The 20,502-nt window shown below is 42.6% G+C and overlaps 1 protein-coding gene across 3 annotated transcripts in view; it reads left to right on the top strand.

Annotated features, from left to right (window-relative positions):
• srgap2 (SLIT-ROBO Rho GTPase activating protein 2) overlaps positions 1–18,725 on the top strand; it is a 61,961-nt gene extending 43,236 nt beyond the window's left edge. For 2 of the 3 annotated variants that reach the window (XM_081607260.1, XM_008409251.3), the window contains exons 4-23: positions 611–673; positions 1,917–2,132; positions 2,408–2,536; positions 4,735–4,956; positions 5,066–5,167; positions 5,284–5,481; positions 6,032–6,116; positions 6,681–6,708; positions 6,948–6,978; positions 7,615–7,675; positions 8,463–8,540; positions 8,630–8,764; positions 8,853–8,958; positions 11,123–11,347; positions 12,461–12,540; positions 12,798–12,996; positions 14,231–14,365; positions 14,475–14,688; positions 14,994–15,104; positions 15,190–18,725. In XM_081607260.1, coding sequence (XP_081463386.1) covers positions 611–673; positions 1,917–2,132; positions 2,408–2,536; positions 4,735–4,956; positions 5,066–5,167; positions 5,284–5,481; positions 6,032–6,116; positions 6,681–6,708; positions 6,948–6,978; positions 7,615–7,675; positions 8,463–8,540; positions 8,630–8,764; positions 8,853–8,958; positions 11,123–11,347; positions 12,461–12,540; positions 12,798–12,996; positions 14,231–14,365; positions 14,475–14,688; positions 14,994–15,104; positions 15,190–15,744 — 2,973 coding nt within the window. In that variant the 3' untranslated portion in view covers positions 15,745–18,725. The remainder of the gene's footprint in view (positions 1–610; positions 674–1,916; positions 2,133–2,407; positions 2,537–4,734; positions 4,957–5,065; positions 5,168–5,283; positions 5,482–6,031; positions 6,117–6,680; positions 6,709–6,947; positions 6,979–7,614; positions 7,676–8,462; positions 8,541–8,629; positions 8,765–8,852; positions 8,959–11,122; positions 11,348–12,460; positions 12,541–12,797; positions 12,997–14,230; positions 14,366–14,474; positions 14,689–14,993; positions 15,105–15,189) is intronic. The other variant, XM_081607261.1, reaches the window with a different exon arrangement.
• The last annotated feature ends 1,777 nt before the right edge of the window (positions 18,726–20,502 follow it).

Below are 20,502 nucleotides of genomic sequence, written 5' to 3'. Positions count from 1 at the left end.
CTGAGAACAGCAATTAGCAAATTTCACTGGCTTTTCCACACATTCCTATTGGTTGTGACATCATTCCAAGATCCAAGTTATCCCTCCATAAACTCAGCTGGATGTCCCCCACATATGACATTTGGTTGAGCCCAATAGACTTTTCAGGACTTTTTTTTTTTGTGGTCTGTTTCCCTTTCGCTTGAACTTTATCATGCAGTCTGCCCTCGTGGCAAAATATTTTTGCGTAATTGTCTGCGCTATAAAAGGCTTGAGGAGTTTACATTCTGCGCGTGTTATCTTTCTATTCCAGCCTTAAAGACAGGAAGCGTCACACGGTGTCCGCTCTGTGAAGCTCACTGAGACAAATCTGTGTTGTTGGGCTACAAAATAAAAATGAACTGAGCTGACCTTCATCCCTCTCTTTGCGCCAGCAGTCGAACCAGCATGGGGGGGAAACCATGAATATGTCCTCGATTGCTTTGTTGCCTTATTTACCTGGGTTCGACATATTTCTGTCCATGCTAGATAGACTGTTTAATCTTAGATGGATGGACGTTTGTTTTGCAGACTATGTTAATGTGTCACTCGGAGCACTTTGTTCACGAAGCCTGTGTTTTTCTCTGTTCAGAGCAAAGAGGTTGGAGTGCAGCTGCAGGAAGACTTGATGAAAGTCCTCAATGAACTTTACACGGTAGGAAAACCGCTCTGGGCGATCATCACACACGATACTCTGATTGTGTTAGGATTAGAAATCTCTTCCTTAGAGGTGGTCACTGATGCTAAAACAGCGTTATTTTTGACCTTTTATTTTAATATCACCACACAGAACTAAAGTATTTTACAAAGGGTATCATCAGCACCAATATATATGATGTGGCCAACCCTGGCTATTAAGATTCTTTAAGAGTCTCAGTACCACCTGATTTTACTTATAATTTGGTGACATAGTTAAATATTTCTTTACAACTCTTTAGATTTTTTTTTATCTCTCTAAGCTGACACTGAGGACAACCTCCTCCTTGACAAAATATAAACAAAACTGGAGTGGTGTCAGCTTTTAGTAGCTATCATCAGCACCATTTCTCTCTCTGGTGCTGGACTAGCGCGCTTGTTTTAGTTGCATTTTACCCAGAATGCCATGCTTTGTGGTCTGCTTTCGCCGCTTTTGGAGTGATCTCCGGTCCACTTGCGTTTGCATATGCATTCGAACTGTGCCAGAGTTCATTTCAACTGAACTGAGACCAGAGTAGTTTTTTTTTTTGTTTTTTTTTGGTCTGCATCACAGTTTGGTTGCGCATTCACACTTCCCAAAATGAACCGGACTTTCCAGCGTTTGATGAAAGTGGACTAAATAGGACTGCTGTGAATGCACCCTAAGAAAGGATCGCATCTCTAAAATACATTGCTGTTTTATATATCTTCCATTTCACAATGGCTATGATAGTAGACATTTCATGCTCTAATCCTCACTCTTGTTTTTGTTTTTGGGTTGTTGTTTTTATTTTTGCACAAATGCATTATAATATCTAAATGCCCCATGATACTACCAATTGACTGAGGCAATCAGAGGGTATTTCTGGACTTTACACTAAAGCACGCTACATATCTTTAGGTCTGCCAGACCCATAAAGGCAAATCCTATTCTATAATTACAGCGTATAGCAAGAGATAGAAATAGATCTGGTTTGAGTGACGCTCACATGTATGCTCACGCACTGGAAAGTGTGTTTGTCTGCTGTTTTGAGGGGCTGAGGCTCTGAGCAGAGCTGTGTAATGACGGCTCTGGCGGTGGTCAATGAAATACAGCTGACCCTGCACATAAACGCTCACTTCGACTGTTTTAGCCCTTTAACGCAAGCTCATATAAGCTCAGGAGAGGGCAAAGATCTCCTGAGCCGTGCTCACCGATTAAAGCACCAGATTCCTGCTCACAGGTGATGAAGACGTACCACATGTACAACACTGACAGCATCAACGCCGAGTCCAAGCTGAAGGAGGCGGAGAAGCAGGAGGAGAAGCAGATGGGACGCTCCAGTCGACAGGAAGACAAGCAGACCCCGCGCTCCCCCGACACGCTGGGCAACATCAGGACCGAAGAGAGAGTTGTCCGCCGTTCCAGCGTGAAAAAAATCGAGAAGATGAAGGAGAAGGTAAGTGGGTCGGGTCGGGGTGGGGGGGGGTCACAGAGGCATGTCTGCGTCTCATGAATGATTTATAGCCGCGCGACAGGCTTACTGCTAACCTTGTCTGCCAAAGCGGCAGCTTGTCAGAGTAACAAGGGTCTGCACCTATTATCCCCTTTAATCAATACCGAGGCGTTTCACTTTAACACATATTACCCCCAGTCGTACCTCCACACATCCTGTCATCAATGTCCCCCCATTTACTGATTCTTTTTTTTTTTCCTTTTTCTTCTTCTTATCAGAGACAAGCTAAGTACACAGAGAACAAGCTGAAGGCCATCAAGGCCAGGAATGAGTACCTGCTGGCGCTGGAGGCCACCAACAGTTGCGTCTTCAAATACTACATCCATGACCTCTCCGACATCATTGATGTGAGTATAAACACGCTGCTACCCTGTGATGCGAGCTGGTGTCCGAGGACGTCGCCGGTCTCAGCGTGTGTCCTTTGTCGTCCGTTTTGAGCTCGCGGTTTCCCCTGGGTTCGTCTCTTCACATTAGCTTCAGCGTCTCTAATGAAGGCTGCGAAGCGGCCGCCCTTTGTGCCCGCGTCCCTTTTTTGTCGCAACAATCGGCGGCAACAGCTTCTATGTTAGGATTTATGTGCCGTATTTTCTCCCCCGAGCTGAACCACAGAGCACAGATGTGCCGCAAACGCGTTTGTGAAGGCTTAGAGAAACTGTAATGGTTCATGGTTTACTGGGTAAATGCTCTAAAGGAGACATCCAGTTGTTTAGTTTTTACAGCATACGTTTAATATAATGTTGACATTAAAGGCTGGGAAACAGACTCGGCTTCGTAGGCCACTGCAGCTGCACGAGAAAGGTGTCCTACGCAGCCTGGGAAAGTCTGGGATTTAATTTAATTCTTTGGAAAATATGGGGGCGGGGGGGATTCTACCTCCTGACTTAATTCTGTATTCATTATCCAAACATTATTATTTCCTTGCATCCAGACTTTCTCCATCTGTCCTTTTTCTTGTATTTTCTTGTCCTTTCTTTTTTCTTCCTTCCTTCCCACTTCTGTTTTTACCTTGTATCTTTGTGGCCTATCTCCCATCGTTCTGTTTCTTCTTTCTTTCTCATATTTGTCTTTCTTTTTTTGCCTTGCTTTCTTTCCTTCTCCTCTTTTTTACACCCACTCCTTCCCCTGTGTGTCGGATCCACCTTTGTTGCTCCTCGGTGTGATGCACGAGAGACTGCAGCAGAGGTAGTCATAGAGCCAAATTGGTGTGAGCGTGTCATGTGGATGGCAGCATGTACAGCACACCGCTCTAATGAACAACGCTGTTAGCACTCAGTGGATGCTGGCCGGAGTGTGTGTAGGCATATGCCAAGGCGCGGAGGTGCATTTAAAAAAAATAAAAAATTTTGTGTGTGTGTTTATTTTGCTACACTTTGCTTTGTAGCGTATGTCTGAAAAAGTCTTCCACAAACTGGTTAAGGCTGGAGCAAAGGCCCATTCTCAGGGTTATTTTAATTACTATTTGTGCCACTTGTCAAAATGTCACAGACCAAAATGAACAGTGGCTTTCAAAAGGCTACACTTTGAAAAAAGGCAATTTAAAAAATCATGAGATCGTGATAATTTACTGCATAGCATTTTCCCCCATATAATGTGGCATTTATGCTGAACGTAAAACAAGTGATTTTCTTATCAGAGGAATTAAGCAGCTTACCAAGAGACACCAGAAGCACAAATTCATCCAGCTTGGTGAAAACCGAAGCTCAGTCTGAAGAAAAGTAACCTCACATCATATAAAGCTTCTACCATGTTTTAAATAGGAATTTATAGTTTTGAGATGGAAGGAGGATAGGTTTTTTCATGTTATTATCCACAGCATGCCACTGCCATTACTGTGTTTCAGCACATGGATGGTGTGTTTATCGTGAACTGCAGCATTAGGTTTAGTTGATACATTTTTCGATTTTTATCATGAAGGCTGATCTGAAAGTCAGTTTGAACCGAACCAGGCTGTATTTTTGTTCGCTAGCTCATCAAAATCTTAAAACGTGGTCAGAGATGCCTTCCATGACCTCAGTGGGCCAGTGTTATGTTGCTGCTGTCAGCAGCGCAACGCACGTCGTCACAAAGCCTCTATTATCTCAGGTTGTTTACTAGAAAATAACGAGTGTTCGCTGGACTCAAATGGGCTTCACGTCCACCGGCCCTTTGGCGAGTTTGTTTGGGAAAACTGCTTCTTAAAGCCACTCGTCTAAAATCTGCAGAGACTTCAGTGGGTCAGAGGAGGAGGTTTAATGAATGTTTGTTGCATGTTGTTGAACAAGTGGTACAAATTATAGCTGTCCTGAAGAGAAAAAAGGGCAAAAGTGTCTGGATGAGTGGGGAGTATCTATATTCATCTATGCTACAATATATGTGCAAAAGTGTAGATAATGAGTGTATCTGATTGTTGCATAACAGAATACTATTTTATCTCAACTTTCCTGTTTCATCATGTCTCTCGCCGTCTCTTTTTCTTTTTTTAACTCCCCGCGAAACTCAGGGAGATAAGACTACTTGTTATATATCATTCAGAGTATTTATCTTTATCTGCATGTATGTGCGGCAGTGCTGCGACCTGGGCTACCACGCCAGCCTGCATCGAGCCCTGAGGACCTACCTGTCTGCGGAGCAGAACGTGGAGACGTCTAAACACACGGGTCTGGAAACACTGGAAGGAGCGGCAGAGAGCCTGGAGCCCAACGGGGACAAGCAGAAACTGATGGAGACCTACAACAACGTCTTCTGCCCACCAGCCCGTTTCGATTTTCAGTCCCACATGGGGGACACGGTATGGATCGTTTTCTTCTTTCTGATGTGTCAAAGTGAGAGAATTTCATTTTAAAAGGCAGTGGTATGCTTACCTGTGTGTGTGTGTGTGTGTGTTTTTTTTTTTTCAGATGGGAGTGATGTGTGCACAACAGCCGCTGGAAGTGGACCTCCATCAGAGGTGTCAGTCTCTGCAGTCGCGCCTCTCCACTCTGAAGATCGAGAACGAAGAGGTCAGGACGTGTTTTTGCTTTCGTTGTCATGTTTCTTCTTTTGTTTCTTAGCTACAAGTTTAAATAAAAAAAAAAAATAAATAAATGTTTATTTTTTTCTTCTCACCGTCCACCAGGTGAAGAAGACCATGGAGGCCACCATGTCCACCATCCAGGACATGGTGACGGTGGAGGACTACGACGTCTCCGAGTGCTTCCACCACAGCAACAGCATGGAGTCGGTCAAGTCCACGTTCAGCGAGTCGTATCTGAGCAAGCCGAGCCTGGCCAAGCGGCGTGCCAATCAGCAGGAGACCGAGCAGTTTTACTTCACGGTCAGTGGAGCGGATTGAGGAACGGGCCTGGTCTTGACCTGGTCCAGCAGTTCTTACTAATTAACATAAATATCACCCAACCCAGAGGTTCCCAAACTGTGGGGCGCGCCCCCTAGGGGGGAAGAATGTTACTGTTTGACATTCTTCGAGGTTTAGACATCTAACATTTTCAACAGATGCATCTTGTGTCTGTGCTGCCCCTCTCCAACTTGTTGCTGATTCAAAGACGAATACTGCAATTTTCCTCTCTTTCAAAAAAAAAAAAAAAAGACAAAATTTTCTTCCATTTGTGAAATTTTTGTCTGGTTGAATTATTTTGACTTTATTTTTCAAATGAGAGCAATTAGATCACTTCCTGCAGTTTTGTTTAAAAGGTTTGAAATTCTGGCATCTATACTCAAGCCTATGATACGGTACCATCATTTCATATCAGTCCATGCTAAGGTTTGATGCTGTTGTCTTTTTAACCACAGTAGCAGTGTATTTTAGTAAATCAACATAACCAGCAGCTCTGGTGACGCCGGCATTTGTACATTTGAATGTTTTACAGAAGCTAAAGGAGTTTCTGGAAGGCAGGAGTCTGATCACCAAACTGGATGCCAAGCATGACTTAATCCAGAAGACCCTGGGAGAGAGTGAGTGTCCTTCATACCTTTTGCATTTTGTCCTTTTTTCCAGTCGCGTGGGTCCGGTATAGGGCCCAGCCCCTCTGCCTTCTTCCCCACCTCCAGCAAACTGAAGAGAGGGAGGGTTGGGGGGTGTCAGACGGATGGGGAGTAGAGTGGGGACACATCAGGGTCACAGCAGTGAAGCAGAATGACTTTAATATATCTAATAATCACAGGCTGTGTGCGAGTCAAAGGGAAGGTCACAGCAGCAGCGCTGACCATATGACCATATGTGGATGCAGCTGTGTTCTCCAACATGTCTGTTCGGGGTGTGTTCCTCCTGGTCACATGTGTCGGTTTCCACGGCCTCAGAAACATCTTCTGCATTGTATCTGTGTGTGTGTGTGTGGCTTTAAAGGGGAACTTTGTCTCCCTGTTTTCATCTGAAGCCATTTCCTCATGGGTCTTGTTCCTGCTATAACTGCCTATCTCTGTGTCTCTCCTCTGTCATAAACCCCCCCTACCCCCTCGTCCCTCTTCCCCTCCCTTGCTTCTTCTTCTCCTTCTTCTTCCTGTTTCTCCCTCCTATAGGTCAGAAAACCGACTGTTGCCTTGCCAGGTAGGTGTGGCAAGGGAAGGAAATATGCTCTCTCTCACGCACACACACTCACTCATAAATGTGCATATGCATCGCAGCCAGTGGTCTCTGTGGTCGTTTATAGACCTTCTCGAATGTATTTGTGTGTCTGTTAGGACAAATAGAGCATTACAAGGGCTGTGCATATAAATAGACGTTCTCTGGTGACATAATGACAGAGTGCTGTTACCTCTTTTTTCTTTTTTTTCCCCCCTCTATAGTGGAAGAAGAAATTCAACCGTGCGGAAGCAGGTAATTATCTGAGTCAGGGTGTTTGTGTCTCTACTTTTAACTCAGGCCTCATCTTTTCTCAGAAAAATCCAGCATCTGCAGGGTGAACTGGCGCAGTTGGGTTGTTAACTCGCATACATAGACCATTATTCACATATATGGGGGCTTTCCTGTGGCTAAATAATCAAAACGAAACTTCAGAAGTGGAGAAACACATGTTTGTAGCGCCCCCTTGTGGCACCACTTGGGTTATATTTGACATGAACTCACTCCTTATAGAGAAATCGGTTTATTTCCTAATCTTAAAATATACCTTCAGCAAATAAATTGCATTTGTGTTGACATTGAACTGACTATCAGTATCATACAGTATCATTTGTAGCCAAACCTCATCAGATTTCTGAAGAAAAAAAAAAAACACGAGACAAAGGGAAATTGAAAAGTGTGGTTTCCTAGCAACAGCTGCACCCATCATGTCTTCCTCATGTCTGATATGTTTTACCCCCTAAATTGGTCCATCTTTGCAAATTGATGTGCAAGCATGTATTATGTAGGGGGAAAAAATGTGTGTGTGTGTTTGTGTGCACATATTTTGTCTACCAATTTCCTGTAACAGCATTAACTTACCACTGTTCATTTCTTATTTCCCTATTTTAGGACTCAGGTGAAGCCATTCCGCTGATGGTCGAGAGCTGCATCCGCTTCATCAGTCGCCATGGTGAGGAAATCCTCCCTGTTAGGTGATAGGTTCGGCCCCAGCTCTTTGATTCAGTGATTGGTTGTTGATTTTCTCTCTCTCTCTCTCTCTCTCTCTCTCTCTCTCTCTCTCTCTCTCTCGTGTGAAGAGTTGGATTGGTTGAGATTTGACTGAATCAAAAAATTTTCTGTGTACTTTGTATCGTAAAACTACAAAAGAAAAAAGAGAAAAATCCAGTTTAGGCATTGACGGCTCTGAGGTTCTTACAGTAGGTGAACATTTAGAGGAAATACCACTGTTGAATAGAAATTAAAAACAAAAGAAAAATGTTATTGTGATGGTAAATAAATGTGGAGCTGTCTCATCCCTCGTTTTTCATGTCTCAAAATGTTTCCAAGCAGTAAAATTGATCCGACTTTCAGCCTGGTTACTGGCACTTTGCAGTGCGTCGTTCTGTGTTACACAAGTGCAAAAACATTTAACTTTAGAACATCATTAACTTGATAAAAGTGAAAGGTGTCACTCCTTTAGTTTTCACACTCTGACTGATTTGAGTTTTGTCCCAAGTGGCCACATTTGTCTCAATTATATGTCACTGACAGGCAGTCTGCAGTAACAGACTGTGGACTTAAACACCAGAGGAAACCCCAGTTACTTTAGCATTTAAAAAAAAAAAACATTTAAATCACAGAAATAATTGTTTTAAAAATTTATTTTTTTAAAACCATGATTAAAAAAAAAAAATCTCAGTACTCCTACGAAAAGCTTAGAAACTACGAGGATAACCCGTATGTGTGCTTCTGGGTAGGTCTGCGGCACGAGGGCATCTTCAGGGTGTCTGGATCGCAGGTGGAGGTCAACGACATCAAGAATGCCTTTGAGAGAGGTAACGTTACAATCAAAAGCGAGACGTTGCCTCAAACATGTTGGTTTTGGTTCGATTTGTTACTTTCCTTCTTCTCCGTCCCCACGTAGGCGAGGACCCTCTGGCGGGAGACCAGAATGACCACGACATGGACTCTATTGCTGGAGTCCTGAAGCTCTACTTTAGAGGCCTGGAGCACGCCCTCTTTCCTAAAGAAGTCTTCCATGACCTCATATCCTGTGTTTGTGAGTATCACTACTTCAGCCTCCATACAGAAACCTCTTACTCATCACTGATTTATTCATGTTTGGATTTCCCCCCCCCTCCCCCCAGCAATGGAGAGCCTTCAGGAGCGAGCGGTCCACATTAGAAAGGTTCTGCAAGGCATGCCAAGTAAAACGCTCGTCATCATGAGATACCTGTTTGCCTTCCTCAACCAGTGAGTAGCAGCACACTCAGAACCTGAACGTCTCCTGCATCAATTAGTGGCTGCACATTACAAAATAAAGCTGGACCAGATAAAAGCTGCTTAATATTAACGAGCTCTGAAATAATCTGCGGTTAAATCACAACTGATACGTCCCACTGCTTACTTTGTTGTGAGCTTATGTGCCACAGAGTTACCATTATAAATAATGAAACCAATGCGTCTCATTAGGTGGGTTTCCATTGTGCTATCCTGAACCTTTATCCCCTTGGATTTAACCTCAAACTCCTCTGGGCTCCTTGCCAGATGTACTTCCTGCAGAAAAACTACAACTGATTATTTTGTCACAGAATCATTAGTTTGTATCTTATGTAAAGTCCTAATCTATGCTCAATGAGGAGGTAAAGCTGCACCAAACATTATGTTCATATTACAGATGCAGACATCTGCTTTCACTAACGGTTACCCTTTTAAAAAATTTTAAATCATCTTAATTTTTAAGAAGGGTATTAAATTAAGTCTGAGTTATGTCTCTGGAGAGTTGTGGTTGTTGCTGCAGCAAAATGTTTTTTTTTTCTTTTTATAAGCGAGGGAAAAGATCATTTGGCCGTATCTGGATTGGACTTCATGAATGCAGTTTATGACGTTCTGCATTCATGAAAACAACATTTGGTTTGACTGTCCCTGTATTTACTTTGAACAAATAGAGGGACTAAATAGTTCTGCTATTACTGGAGTGAAAACTGAGATTGTCAGAAATTAGCTTTATAAAAACAACAACAAAAAATTGCACAACAATTGGGTGTTCAGGTGTTTAAGCAACCCTGTTAAGGTATCTAAAATACAAGAGCCAGAAATGGCTCTTGTATTTTACATTTTGGTAGCTAAAGATCTTTCTGCACTGAGTTTTCCACAAACACCAGATTATTTTTGGGCCTAACACCAGGTCAGTGTGGGCTGTCATGAAGTATGAAGCTGCAAACACAGGAAATGAAGACTTTCCAGATTAATTATTACCTTAATTTCCTCTTTCAAATCAAGTTTATTTTCATAGTTCATCGCAGCACATCATAGACCCTTTTTGCTTGGACATCAGCCACAAACCAAAGCTTCCCATCAAACAAATCCCCATTGAAGCATATAAAACTATACATTTTGGTTAGATGGAACAAAAAACATTTCTTACAACATGTTTGGATACACACGTCTGCATGTGGAGGAAAACCAATTTGTCTCATTTTGACCTTGAAACCACGACAGAGGCCTCATGCGAAGCAGAAGGCAGGTTTGGAGAGCTGAAGAGGGAGCTGACATTTAAGCCTCCTGGGTAAACCAAGCAGCTCATGTGGAGACAGTAAAGATTCCTCTGACTTGACTGATTTACTGTCAGCCCTGTGTTCCTGTTTCTTCTCACTCCTTCAAGCACACATCACCGCTTTGCTCTGGATCGCCGCAGGAAGGGGATGTCCTTCTACCCTGGACAGTTAGCGACTCAGATAGTGGGACATGTGTTTTATCAAGATTTTATGTAGATTAACACAAATTGTGCATAACTGTAAAAGAAAGAAAATAATACAGTTTCGTCGTCTTTTTTAACATGTATTTTTGTACTACTCTGATGCACTGTAATAAAATGCGGAGGACCCAATACCCTTCAGAAGACACAGAAGCACTGTTTTTATTCTCTATACACACATACAGCTGTTCTGTGAAGCCCTTAGAGGTTTGTTGGAGATTATTAGTGAAGGAACAGCGTCACAAAGACAAAAATGTAGATTTTAAACAATGAATAATGCTCAGAAAGTTTTAGGAAAGCTTGAAAATTGCTGTTCGCTGAACCAGTCAGACTAAGAATGAGCAAAAAATGTTGATCCGGTTGAGACAGACTTGCAGCTGGGATCGCAGTGAAACTTGTTTCAGCAAAGTATTTCATTCTGGCCAGGTGATTACAAATGCACCCCACACTTTTCAGGTTTTTATTCACATAAAACAAGGCGTGCTTTTACCTCCACTTCAAAGTTACTTTGTGTTGGTTTTCAGAATATAAAACGTCAATAAAACTTTGTGACTAAATATAAAAAAGTTCTAAATGTGCAGAGCATGTTGTCTACTTAAGATAGAGGAATAAAAATAATGTTAAAACCTCTGTGTTTTCTCCTCACCCCACCCACCCCAGTCTGTCTCAGTACAGTGAGGAAAACATGATGGACCCCTACAACTTGGCCATCTGCTTCGGCCCAACCCTGATGTCTGTCCCTGAAGGCCATGACCAGGTCTCCTGCCAGGCTCACGTCAACGAACTCATTAAAACTATCATCATCCACCACGACAGCATCTTCCCAGGCCTGCAGGACCTGCCGGGCCCAATGTATACAATCCCTGGAGCCGGAGACGACTTCTGGTGAGATACAGTTAAAATATCAATGAGTACAGGCCCTGGGATGGTCGGTACAAGTCGTTTCAAACGGCTGCTGGAGATTTGGGAGGGAAAGAATTGAGGAGGGAGTGAAGGATTTATTTAAGGGCTGCCAGGGAGAGATTTAGAGCGGGAGGCTACACAGATCCAGGGGGGCCACGGGAATCAGCTTACTGTCCATCAGATGGGAGATTAAAGCCCCACCTGACCACATCAGGCAGCACACAACAGCGCAGGCAATGGTTAATTTTACAATCTCACTCTTGAAGCTTGTTATTGTGATTACTGCCAGTCAGTCACTGTGAATGGGCTTAAATTATGTTATCACACCGGCAACACCTGGGATTTGTTGAACTTCTAGCTTTTGATTGCAGAATAAAAGGACACTCGTGATTTAATTTAATTTAGGGATAATGCGACCTTCAACCTTCCTGTAACTAGATGTATGCCTAGGCCACTTGGATTTATTTTGGTTGGCTGACCGTAGAATTATGAGAATAGGCATCCTGTAGGCTTTTGTCCCGTTTCCCCAGGACATCTTTAACTTTAACAAATATCCTGTGTTACTGTGTGTGTGTGTGTTTTACTGTGTAACAAAGTATAAAGGGGAAAAAAACAACTCATGTCAAAACTCATCAAACCTGACAAGAAAGATCATTTTAAAACATTACCATTTCTTAAAACGCAGACTTTTTTAGCCCAGATGATCCTGGAAAAATCTGAACTACTGTGCGTTGGCAAATTATTAACGAGCCTTAGATTTCATGACATTCTGCAACTTTATTTGGGGATTTTATGTAAATGCAATTTACATTTGAATTTTAATTTTATTTTATGTAAATTCAGTGTATCTCACATAAACTAAAACAAAGTGGTGCGCCACTGTGACACATAAGGAAAATGACAGATCCACACAACACTTTTTCAGATCTTTTTTTTTTATTTCTCCTCCACTTCACAAGTAAGCCTTCCTTTGTGTCAGTCTATCACACAAATAGAGTCCCAATAAAACACACGGGGTATAAACTCCTTTGCAAGGCACTGAGACTGAAACCTTCACCTCCTTCTTGAACATCCTGTGCTGTGTGTCTGCTGCAGCGACAGTCCGCAGTGTGAGCCCCCCCTAGTGGAAGAGCCGGCACCTGACACCGTCTCAGTCAGGCACAACAGCGAAGACGGTGCGTACTTTCACTCTGTTCTACTTCAACAAACCCCGTTCTGCTGCTCACTGGCTATAATTTTGTCATCGTAGCTCCCGACCTGCTTGCTTTAACCTATTAATAATGCATTTTTATCATCACCGTAAGGCAGCAGCACTAAACAGCTTTGCACTAATGTGGCTCTCCACCCCTCTCTCTGTCTCTCTCTCTTTTCCCTTTGCACCCTGCTTTCTGCCGCTCCACCTGCCTCCGTTGACCCTCCCTCTGAATCTCAGGCACCTTGGCTGTTTCAGAGTCTGAACCGGTCGAAGCCGTCGCCAAGTTCGACTACACGGGCCGCTCCGGTCGGGAGCTGACATTCAAAAAGGGCGCCTCTCTCCTGCTGTTCCAGCGAGCCTCCGACGACTGGTGGGAGGGGCAGCACAACGGAGTGGACGGTCTGGTGCCGCACCAGTACATCAACATCCAAGAGACGTAAGATCTTTTCCGGCCTCGTGTCGAACGGCGGTGTTACAGACGTTTGTTTTTATTTCCGTGCCTTTGTGAATGTTCGGATGTTTCACTCACCGGACAAAGAGCCCTCTGTTCAAAACCTAAACAGGGAAGAGGTCAAACACATGTTTGACATTTCTGATCAAACGTCAACAGTTCTCGCACTGTTGGAAATCCCCCGTTGCTAAGCGAGTTGAGCAGCAGTGATTCAAGCTGCATGTGATTAGAGATCAGTTTCCTTCTCAGCTTAAGACGGGCAGACAGTAGTTTGTAACCTTTTCAGAGTTGTGTTAAATTTGATCAAAAGAAAGGTTCAGATTTCCAGATTTTCTCTCCAATACGTAAAAATACGCAGTAACACAATATTGTTGTCCAGCTGTGGTGCAGTTCTTGTAGGATTTGGAAGATTACATTATGTTCATGAACGATGGACACCGTACCTTGTAAAACTTTTAATACTCCTTTTAGTTTTCCACATTTTGTCACCTTGCAACCAGAATCTTTAATTTATTTTATAGGAACACGACAAGGAAGAAAACAAAGAGGTCCATCGTTTTGAACCGCACAGAAACGGTTATGATAATATTTTGCAGATGCACATCTGAACTGTTAGAATCCCCTTTAAGTTTTGCGTTCACTTGTCAAAGCCCAGAACTTAATCTGATAGCAAATTTGTGGCAGGACTTGAGCAGCTTGAATTGTTATGCAAGGAAGAACGGAGTAAAACTACAGTATTGAGAGGAGCCAGCCTAACGACAGATCCACACAGACTGTATGCTGTGATTGTAGCCAAAGGTGCATCTGCTAAATACTGACATCACTTAATTTGTGGTGAATATTTTCATTTTATTTATTAAAAATCTGCTTTTACGTTTTTTTTGGACATTTATTTTGTCAAAAAACAACAACTCAGATCTTGTTGATCAAGATTGATTTGTAAAAGCAATAAAAAGTGTAAAACATCCAAGTGGTGAATACATTTTATACAAACTGTAGCTAATCTCCCCATCAGTTCTGATCAGCTTCCCTGTAAATGTCTGAAAAAAACCTACATCCCCACAGCATGATATTGCCACTAAGACTGTGTCCTGATTAATTTAAAAAATCTTCCTTGACTTCCAAACACGCCGCAGGGTTGTTCACATGTGTCTTCACTTTCGGCTGTTTGTTGTGCGATTAGCGCGATCAATGTTTATTTTTCCCCACAATTTTTCAGATCTGATGCTGAACGCGGCAGTCCAAAGCCTGAAGTGGACAGCAGGGAGCAGCTGGAGGAGAGGGTGTCCACTCGGGGCAGCGCACCGTCTCCCACAGGAGGCCACGTGGCCGACGTCTATCTGGCCAACCTCAAGTGGGTTGCACGTCCGCAGAATATCACCATTTCAACTCTGTGCGTCGGGGATTTCCTGCAGTTCCCCGCCAGGTTCAGTTAAACTCAGTAAGCATTTTGTGTCTTTTAGGCTGAAGAAACGGCCTGAGCCCGGGAACATCCGGAGAGCGTTCAGGTCGGAGAGCGACAGCATAAGTCCGGCGGCCAGCAGCAGCGGGGCGGGAGGCGCCAGAACGGCGCCTCTCACCGGTGGACCTCAGGTGAAAGACTCGGGAGACAAACGTCCCGTCAGCGCTCACAACATCCTCAACTCGGTCACTCGGCACTCTTCACTCAAAACAAAGGTTCGGTACATGTGGTGTTGATTCTATTCTTCTTCTTCTTTTTTGTTGCTCCAGAGGAAGACGTTTTCTTGCAAATACTGACACATTGTCTGATGATGCAGAAGTTTGTAAAATAATCTGTAATGTTTATTACTGTTTAATTTTAAGAAGTTGTCATCAAATTCTACTTATTCATATTTTAACAGTTAGTTAATTGGTAGTTTTATCAACACACTGTGTATTGACAACCAGCCCTTTGAGGACATTTGTGAGTGTTGGCCCGAAAATGGCCCGAAATTAAAATGAGTTTGACGCCCCTGGTTTAGGTGGAGAGTCCACAGTTACGGAAGGCGGCCCCCGCAGGACGCTCCAAGAGTTTCAGCAACCACAGGCCCCTGGACCCTGAGGTCATAGGTCATGTGGAGCTCACCGCACAGGTACGGCTTTTTCCTGCGTTGGAGTTCGGTTCCTTTCGTCCTCGGTGTTTGCTTGCTTACATCGTGTCTGCCTGCTGCGTTGCAGGACACCCAGGACTCGGCCCTGAGCGAGCTCAGTAAGTTTGAAAGACAAACGCCCTCCAAACACACGCACACCCCCGACGTGGTGCTGGACACGCTGGAGCAGCTGAAGGGCATGAGCGGAGGCGGCGGAGGAGGAGCTTCCGAGCCCTCCAGCCCGCTCCACTCCCGTCTGCTGCGGGACGGCGAGGGCGGCCCCTCCTACGTCCACCCGCTCCAGCGCAGCGCCTCGTCGGCGAGCGACGTTCCCTCGTCTTTCCGCCCTCCTAAGACCCAGCCGCGGAGCCCGCTGCCGTCTGCCACGTCCCCCTCCCTGTCTTCGTCAACCCTCTCCTCATCCGTACCTTCCTTTAGGGAGCTGCGTCCGCCGGCGACCAGACCGAAACCCGTGGTGTTCCCAAAGGGAGGAGGGACCGGGAGCCCAGCGATGGGCTCTCCGACCTCCATCGTCCCCCCAACGCCACCTCCTCCACTCATGGGCCACGCGCACTCACTCGCCCATACACCCCCTCCTCCTCCACCCCCTCCCCAGTCTAATGACAAATCCTGTCCCGCTTAATTTTTTCCTGAATTCCTTGTAACAGTCCTTACAGCTCTTTCAGCAAGTGCAAAAAGCACTTTGGTTGTTTCACATAACCCCTCTACTCACATGTAGCAGTTTCTTAGCAACCTCTTAGGTGTCATTGTCTTTAGCAGGAACAGTGTGCCCTCTGCTGGCAGCTCTGCTTTACTGCAAGGAGAAGCTTGGATTTTTCTTTTCCTCTGCAGAGAGATCTCCAAACAACGCTGTATTTCAAAACCTCCAGCAGGGGAATAACATCTGGAGCCTACACACACACACATTTTTTTTGGGGGGGAGGGCGGGGGGTAGCGAGGGTTTGCATATGAAATTGTGTTTGAGTGCGGGTGTAAGAGTTATTTGCCTTTGCGAAGGAGCTCTATGTGTAAAGAACAAAAAGCACTGTTTAATTTTTGTATAATAGACATGACAGGGTTTGTTTTTTTTCTTTTTGACAACCCTGTGTTGTGTGGAGAAACAGATGGGAGTGTTTGATTTACGAGAACAGACTGTGAAAGCCAAGCTCCCCACTTTGAAGAACCGAAACACACCGACTTGCTGCTTCATAAGAGGCAGATGGGATTTTTTATTTTCTCTTCGGAACGATGAGAGAAAGGAAAAACTTGGCCAAATATCAGTGTAAATCACGTGATCAAGAGCTTTATTTACCTCTCCTTCAGTGTTTTAGTGCATCTGTGTTTTTTTTAACTACATAACATAAACATGTACCTAATATGGCCAACAGTAATTCTGAATCTAACATAGCAATAAAACAATGAAAGCAAAAAGTTTGGCGGTATGAAGCTGCTGTAGTGCAGCAGCTTTGCCATGTGTCTGTGTGTAGGGGACCACTGAAACCCAGCGTCTTTATATGGCATATTTTTATTTTTTGGACTGTGCACACATTTTCCCCTAATGTGTGGTGATTTGAGGCAGCTAAACGCCTTTCAGGTTGTTATCATGCATGCTGGGGCCACTCACAGTACCAACTAGCCGAACTGGGGATACCAGCTGTAACACAAGTTCCAAAAAAAAAAGTCAATAATTTATAAGTAAAGAAAACATCTTGATCTTCTGTTTTTACTATTTAATAATCATGTTGATAACTGGAAAGCATGCAGCTGAGGATCTTCCTGAGTGTGTGCACATGTAAGCACAAAAAAACCACCTCATCTTCTGTGTTCCCGAGTTAATGCCAAGAATCGGTTGGGTGGGGGAACTTATGGACTGTTATATCTATCTATATGCATGTGTGTAAGTGTGCACATGCATGGATAGAGAGTACTTTATGCACCTCCCCGGCCTGCACATAAATGAATGCCAACTGAAACCTACATTCAGGAGATGCCAGTTCTCAATATCCTGAAAATGTGTCATTTACAGCTGCAAATGTATTTCTATTTACCTTTAGGTTTTTTTTTTACAAATTTTTGCCACATTAAAACCATAATGTTTAATATATTTTAGTGGGATCTTATAGGATCAACTCAACACAAAGTAGCTCGTAATTGTGAAGTGGAAGGAAGGTAGCAATGGGGTTTGTTTTATCTAATACACCTCATCAGCATTCAGTTTCCTTCAGTAGTCACCTAATTACTAAAGAGTCTGAGTGCAGTTTCAGCTCAGTATAAAAACAGCTGTTCTGCAAAATAGTGATGGATAATTGTTGCATTGTAGAATTGCGACTTTTGATTAATATCAGATCTAACTGATGATGTTTGCAAAACAAAAAAAAACTGACAGTATGGTTAGTTCATTTTACTGTTTGCAGAATTATTTTCCCTGTTGACTCCAGTATATATCAGTACAAACGAATATATGATTAATTGCAATTACAGACTTTACAGTCTACGGACTTTCAGCAGTGATTGCAGCAGAATGTGGTTCTACGCAAAAGGAATACAGGAGACTGAATACAAATGCTCACCATAATTTTCAGATTTTCCCCTGCAAACTTTTCAAACCATTCACCTTTGGCGTTATGCACCACTTTGTGTTGGGCGATCACTGTAAAATCCTACAAAAAATAAAATAAAACACTCAAGTTTATGGTTGTAGCGTGACAAACTGTGAAAAAAATTCAAGGGATGCTATTACTTTTGCAAGGCACTGTAAATGAGGAACAAACCAGCTAAGATAGCTGATGCGTTGTCTTCAGTCATTGTAGCAACCCTAGCAGTGGCAGACAAGCTTGCTGTTATTAAGAAGACAATGCGAAAACTGGCCTATTTTTTGTCTATTTGCCCTTTGCAAAAATGAATTTGCATTATGTGAAAAAAAAAGAAACTCACAGTAAGAGAGAGCACAAATCCATGCCTTTTCAGTGTAAGTTACCGTTTTTGTTTTTTTTTTTTGAAGCTTCCCCTCTCCCCCCCAGCTCTACAGCGCGGTATGCATTCCTGTAATGAACTGTATCTGTCAAGTCTCTTTGAAATCTCTGTATAGTTTTTGTGCATACCTGGTGTATTTGTGTTGCTCTTACCTCAATATCACAACTGGAGGGACTGTGCGATGCAGAACCATTCCTGTTCACGCGTACAGTACAAACATGCATGTGGGTGGTCGGTGCATTTGTGAAAAGGCGCAAAAGACCTTCTGTGAACTCTAATCAGTCATTGTGCACTTGGCTTGCATGTGGACTAACTTGTGTGGGGATGATGTGTTGGAGTTGAATATTGTTGATGAGTATGCATTTTTTTGTGTGTGTGCATTTGGGGGGGCGGGAGAAAAAAAATCACAGAACTAAAAAAAAGAAAAAAAGACAATAATGTCAAATCTATTTATAGTTGTCTCTGTATTACTGGAGAATCATGTGCTCAGATGTACTTTGTATATACAATGTTGTACATTACAGAGGTACACTTTTGGTACAGTATTGTACAGTAATAGCAATAGTAGTTTAATCAAACAGGCCTTATATAATTCTATGTGTAGTTCTTGTAGTAGATCTGTTTTTTTTTAATAAACATGGCTTGCTATAAGATTTGTTGATCCACTGAAAAACACACACACAAACACACACACACACACACACACACACACAGCTGGAACACACAGGTAACGTATAGTTAGACATATCTAACTCAAAACAGGATAAAAAACGAGCTCTCAAATGTTTTTTGTGTCAAGAAAATGGTTTCACCTCATGTAGGACTTTGATATCTCTAGCAAAAATATTGCACTGGAAAATTTTAGGAAAACTCAACCTTTAATTTGAGTACACATATGCATACGTACCAGTGAGGAAAACTATTTGCCTCTTGTTTTTACTTTTTTAATTACACTTAATTTTTTTCAGATGAGCAAAATTATGACAGTCATAAACTGAGTAAACATAAATTGCAATTTTCAACTACCGATTTCCTTATCAAGGAAAAAAAGATATTCAAACCAACCTAAGGCATCTTTGTGGTAGCCAAGCAATGAACAAACAAAAGCAAACAGCTGTCTAGCTAACACTGATCCAGTGTCTCTACCAGGAGACAAGATGACCACGCCCATCGCTTCTGGCACTACATTGCTCACTATTGACATTGTGACATTTAGTGCGGCCTTTGTCTTACAGACATGTCTCTTGAGGTATAGAGTCCACTTTGGTTTTGCAAATCGTTCCAGCTCGTCTGGTTTGTGTGGCACCTTAACCCTCCTATTATGTTCGTTTCTGAGGTACAGCAATAATGTTCGTGGGTCAATTTGACCCGGGGAGTGTTTTATCATGTCATAGTGTCAGAAACCAAAAAATTCCTCAAACATTTTTTTATCTGATTATTAACTCTAATACTAACCATCTCAATCAAAATTTGTGCAATTATGTTTTTTTATTTATCAGAAATTAAGGATTAATGACGACAACTTACTCAATTACTCATTTGGACATAAAAAATGGGATTAAAAAATTTGAGGTATGCTTTGGGATATCTTTGTTGATAGAAACCCCAAATCTGCCCTAATCTGACTTGCAGCAGGCTTATTTAAATTATTTTTCCAAATGCCAAAATTCTGCTGTCGTTTCCATGATCCCACCAACACAAACAAGCTTCATAGTGCCTGAAGTAGCAAACCACCACCAGGTGGTGGGACTTTATGTTTTGCAATGGCGTGCAGCTTTCATTCACAATAAAGGTCTGCTACTTTCTTTCTGAGATGAACGCTAACTTTTTTATTGGCAGGATCAGTTTACTTCTTACAAAAAGTCTCAGTAGTCGAAGCGTTCAAGTAAAGAAAAAGAAGGTAAATCTTTTTGGCCTTATTGTTTTTCAATTTTCATGTTGCAATTCAGCACATCAATAAAAATATACTGATCAAACTCTATGGAGATTTTGACTTTGTTCTTTTGGAAGCAGTAAAAGTATGAACAGGTTTTATGATGGAAACTTATATAGAAATTTTAAAAGTGTATGATTTCTGACCTAAACTGTTTTTGTTTTTTTAACTGTGCTTAGAATGACAGAAAGCGGTGTGTGGGGAATATGTGTTTGGGTTAGAGAACATACACTTTTCTTATTTTGAGAGAGCTTCATCTGGACTCAGTGAGACCAATTTGAAAAGTGTCAGCATTTACTGTATCATTAATTAAGTGCCTGAAACAGTTCATATTACCAAAACTAAAATAATCTATGGATAATGTTTGATCGACTATTTTCCACATATCAGATTTTGTACGTATGACTAGTTTGTGAAAACTAAACAAAACAAAAAAAACCCCACTAAAATTAATGTAAAACATGCATCTATTCATTGCATGATTCAGTGATCTTT

This window comes from Poecilia reticulata, chromosome 5 (assembly GCF_904066995.2).
Source record: "Poecilia reticulata chromosome 5, P_reticulata-male-v2, whole genome shotgun sequence".
Taxonomy (NCBI): domain Eukaryota; kingdom Metazoa; phylum Chordata; class Actinopteri; order Cyprinodontiformes; family Poeciliidae; genus Poecilia; species Poecilia reticulata.
The sequence above is the reverse complement of the archived record's forward strand: the minus strand, read 5'-3'. Positions and strand labels throughout refer to the sequence as shown.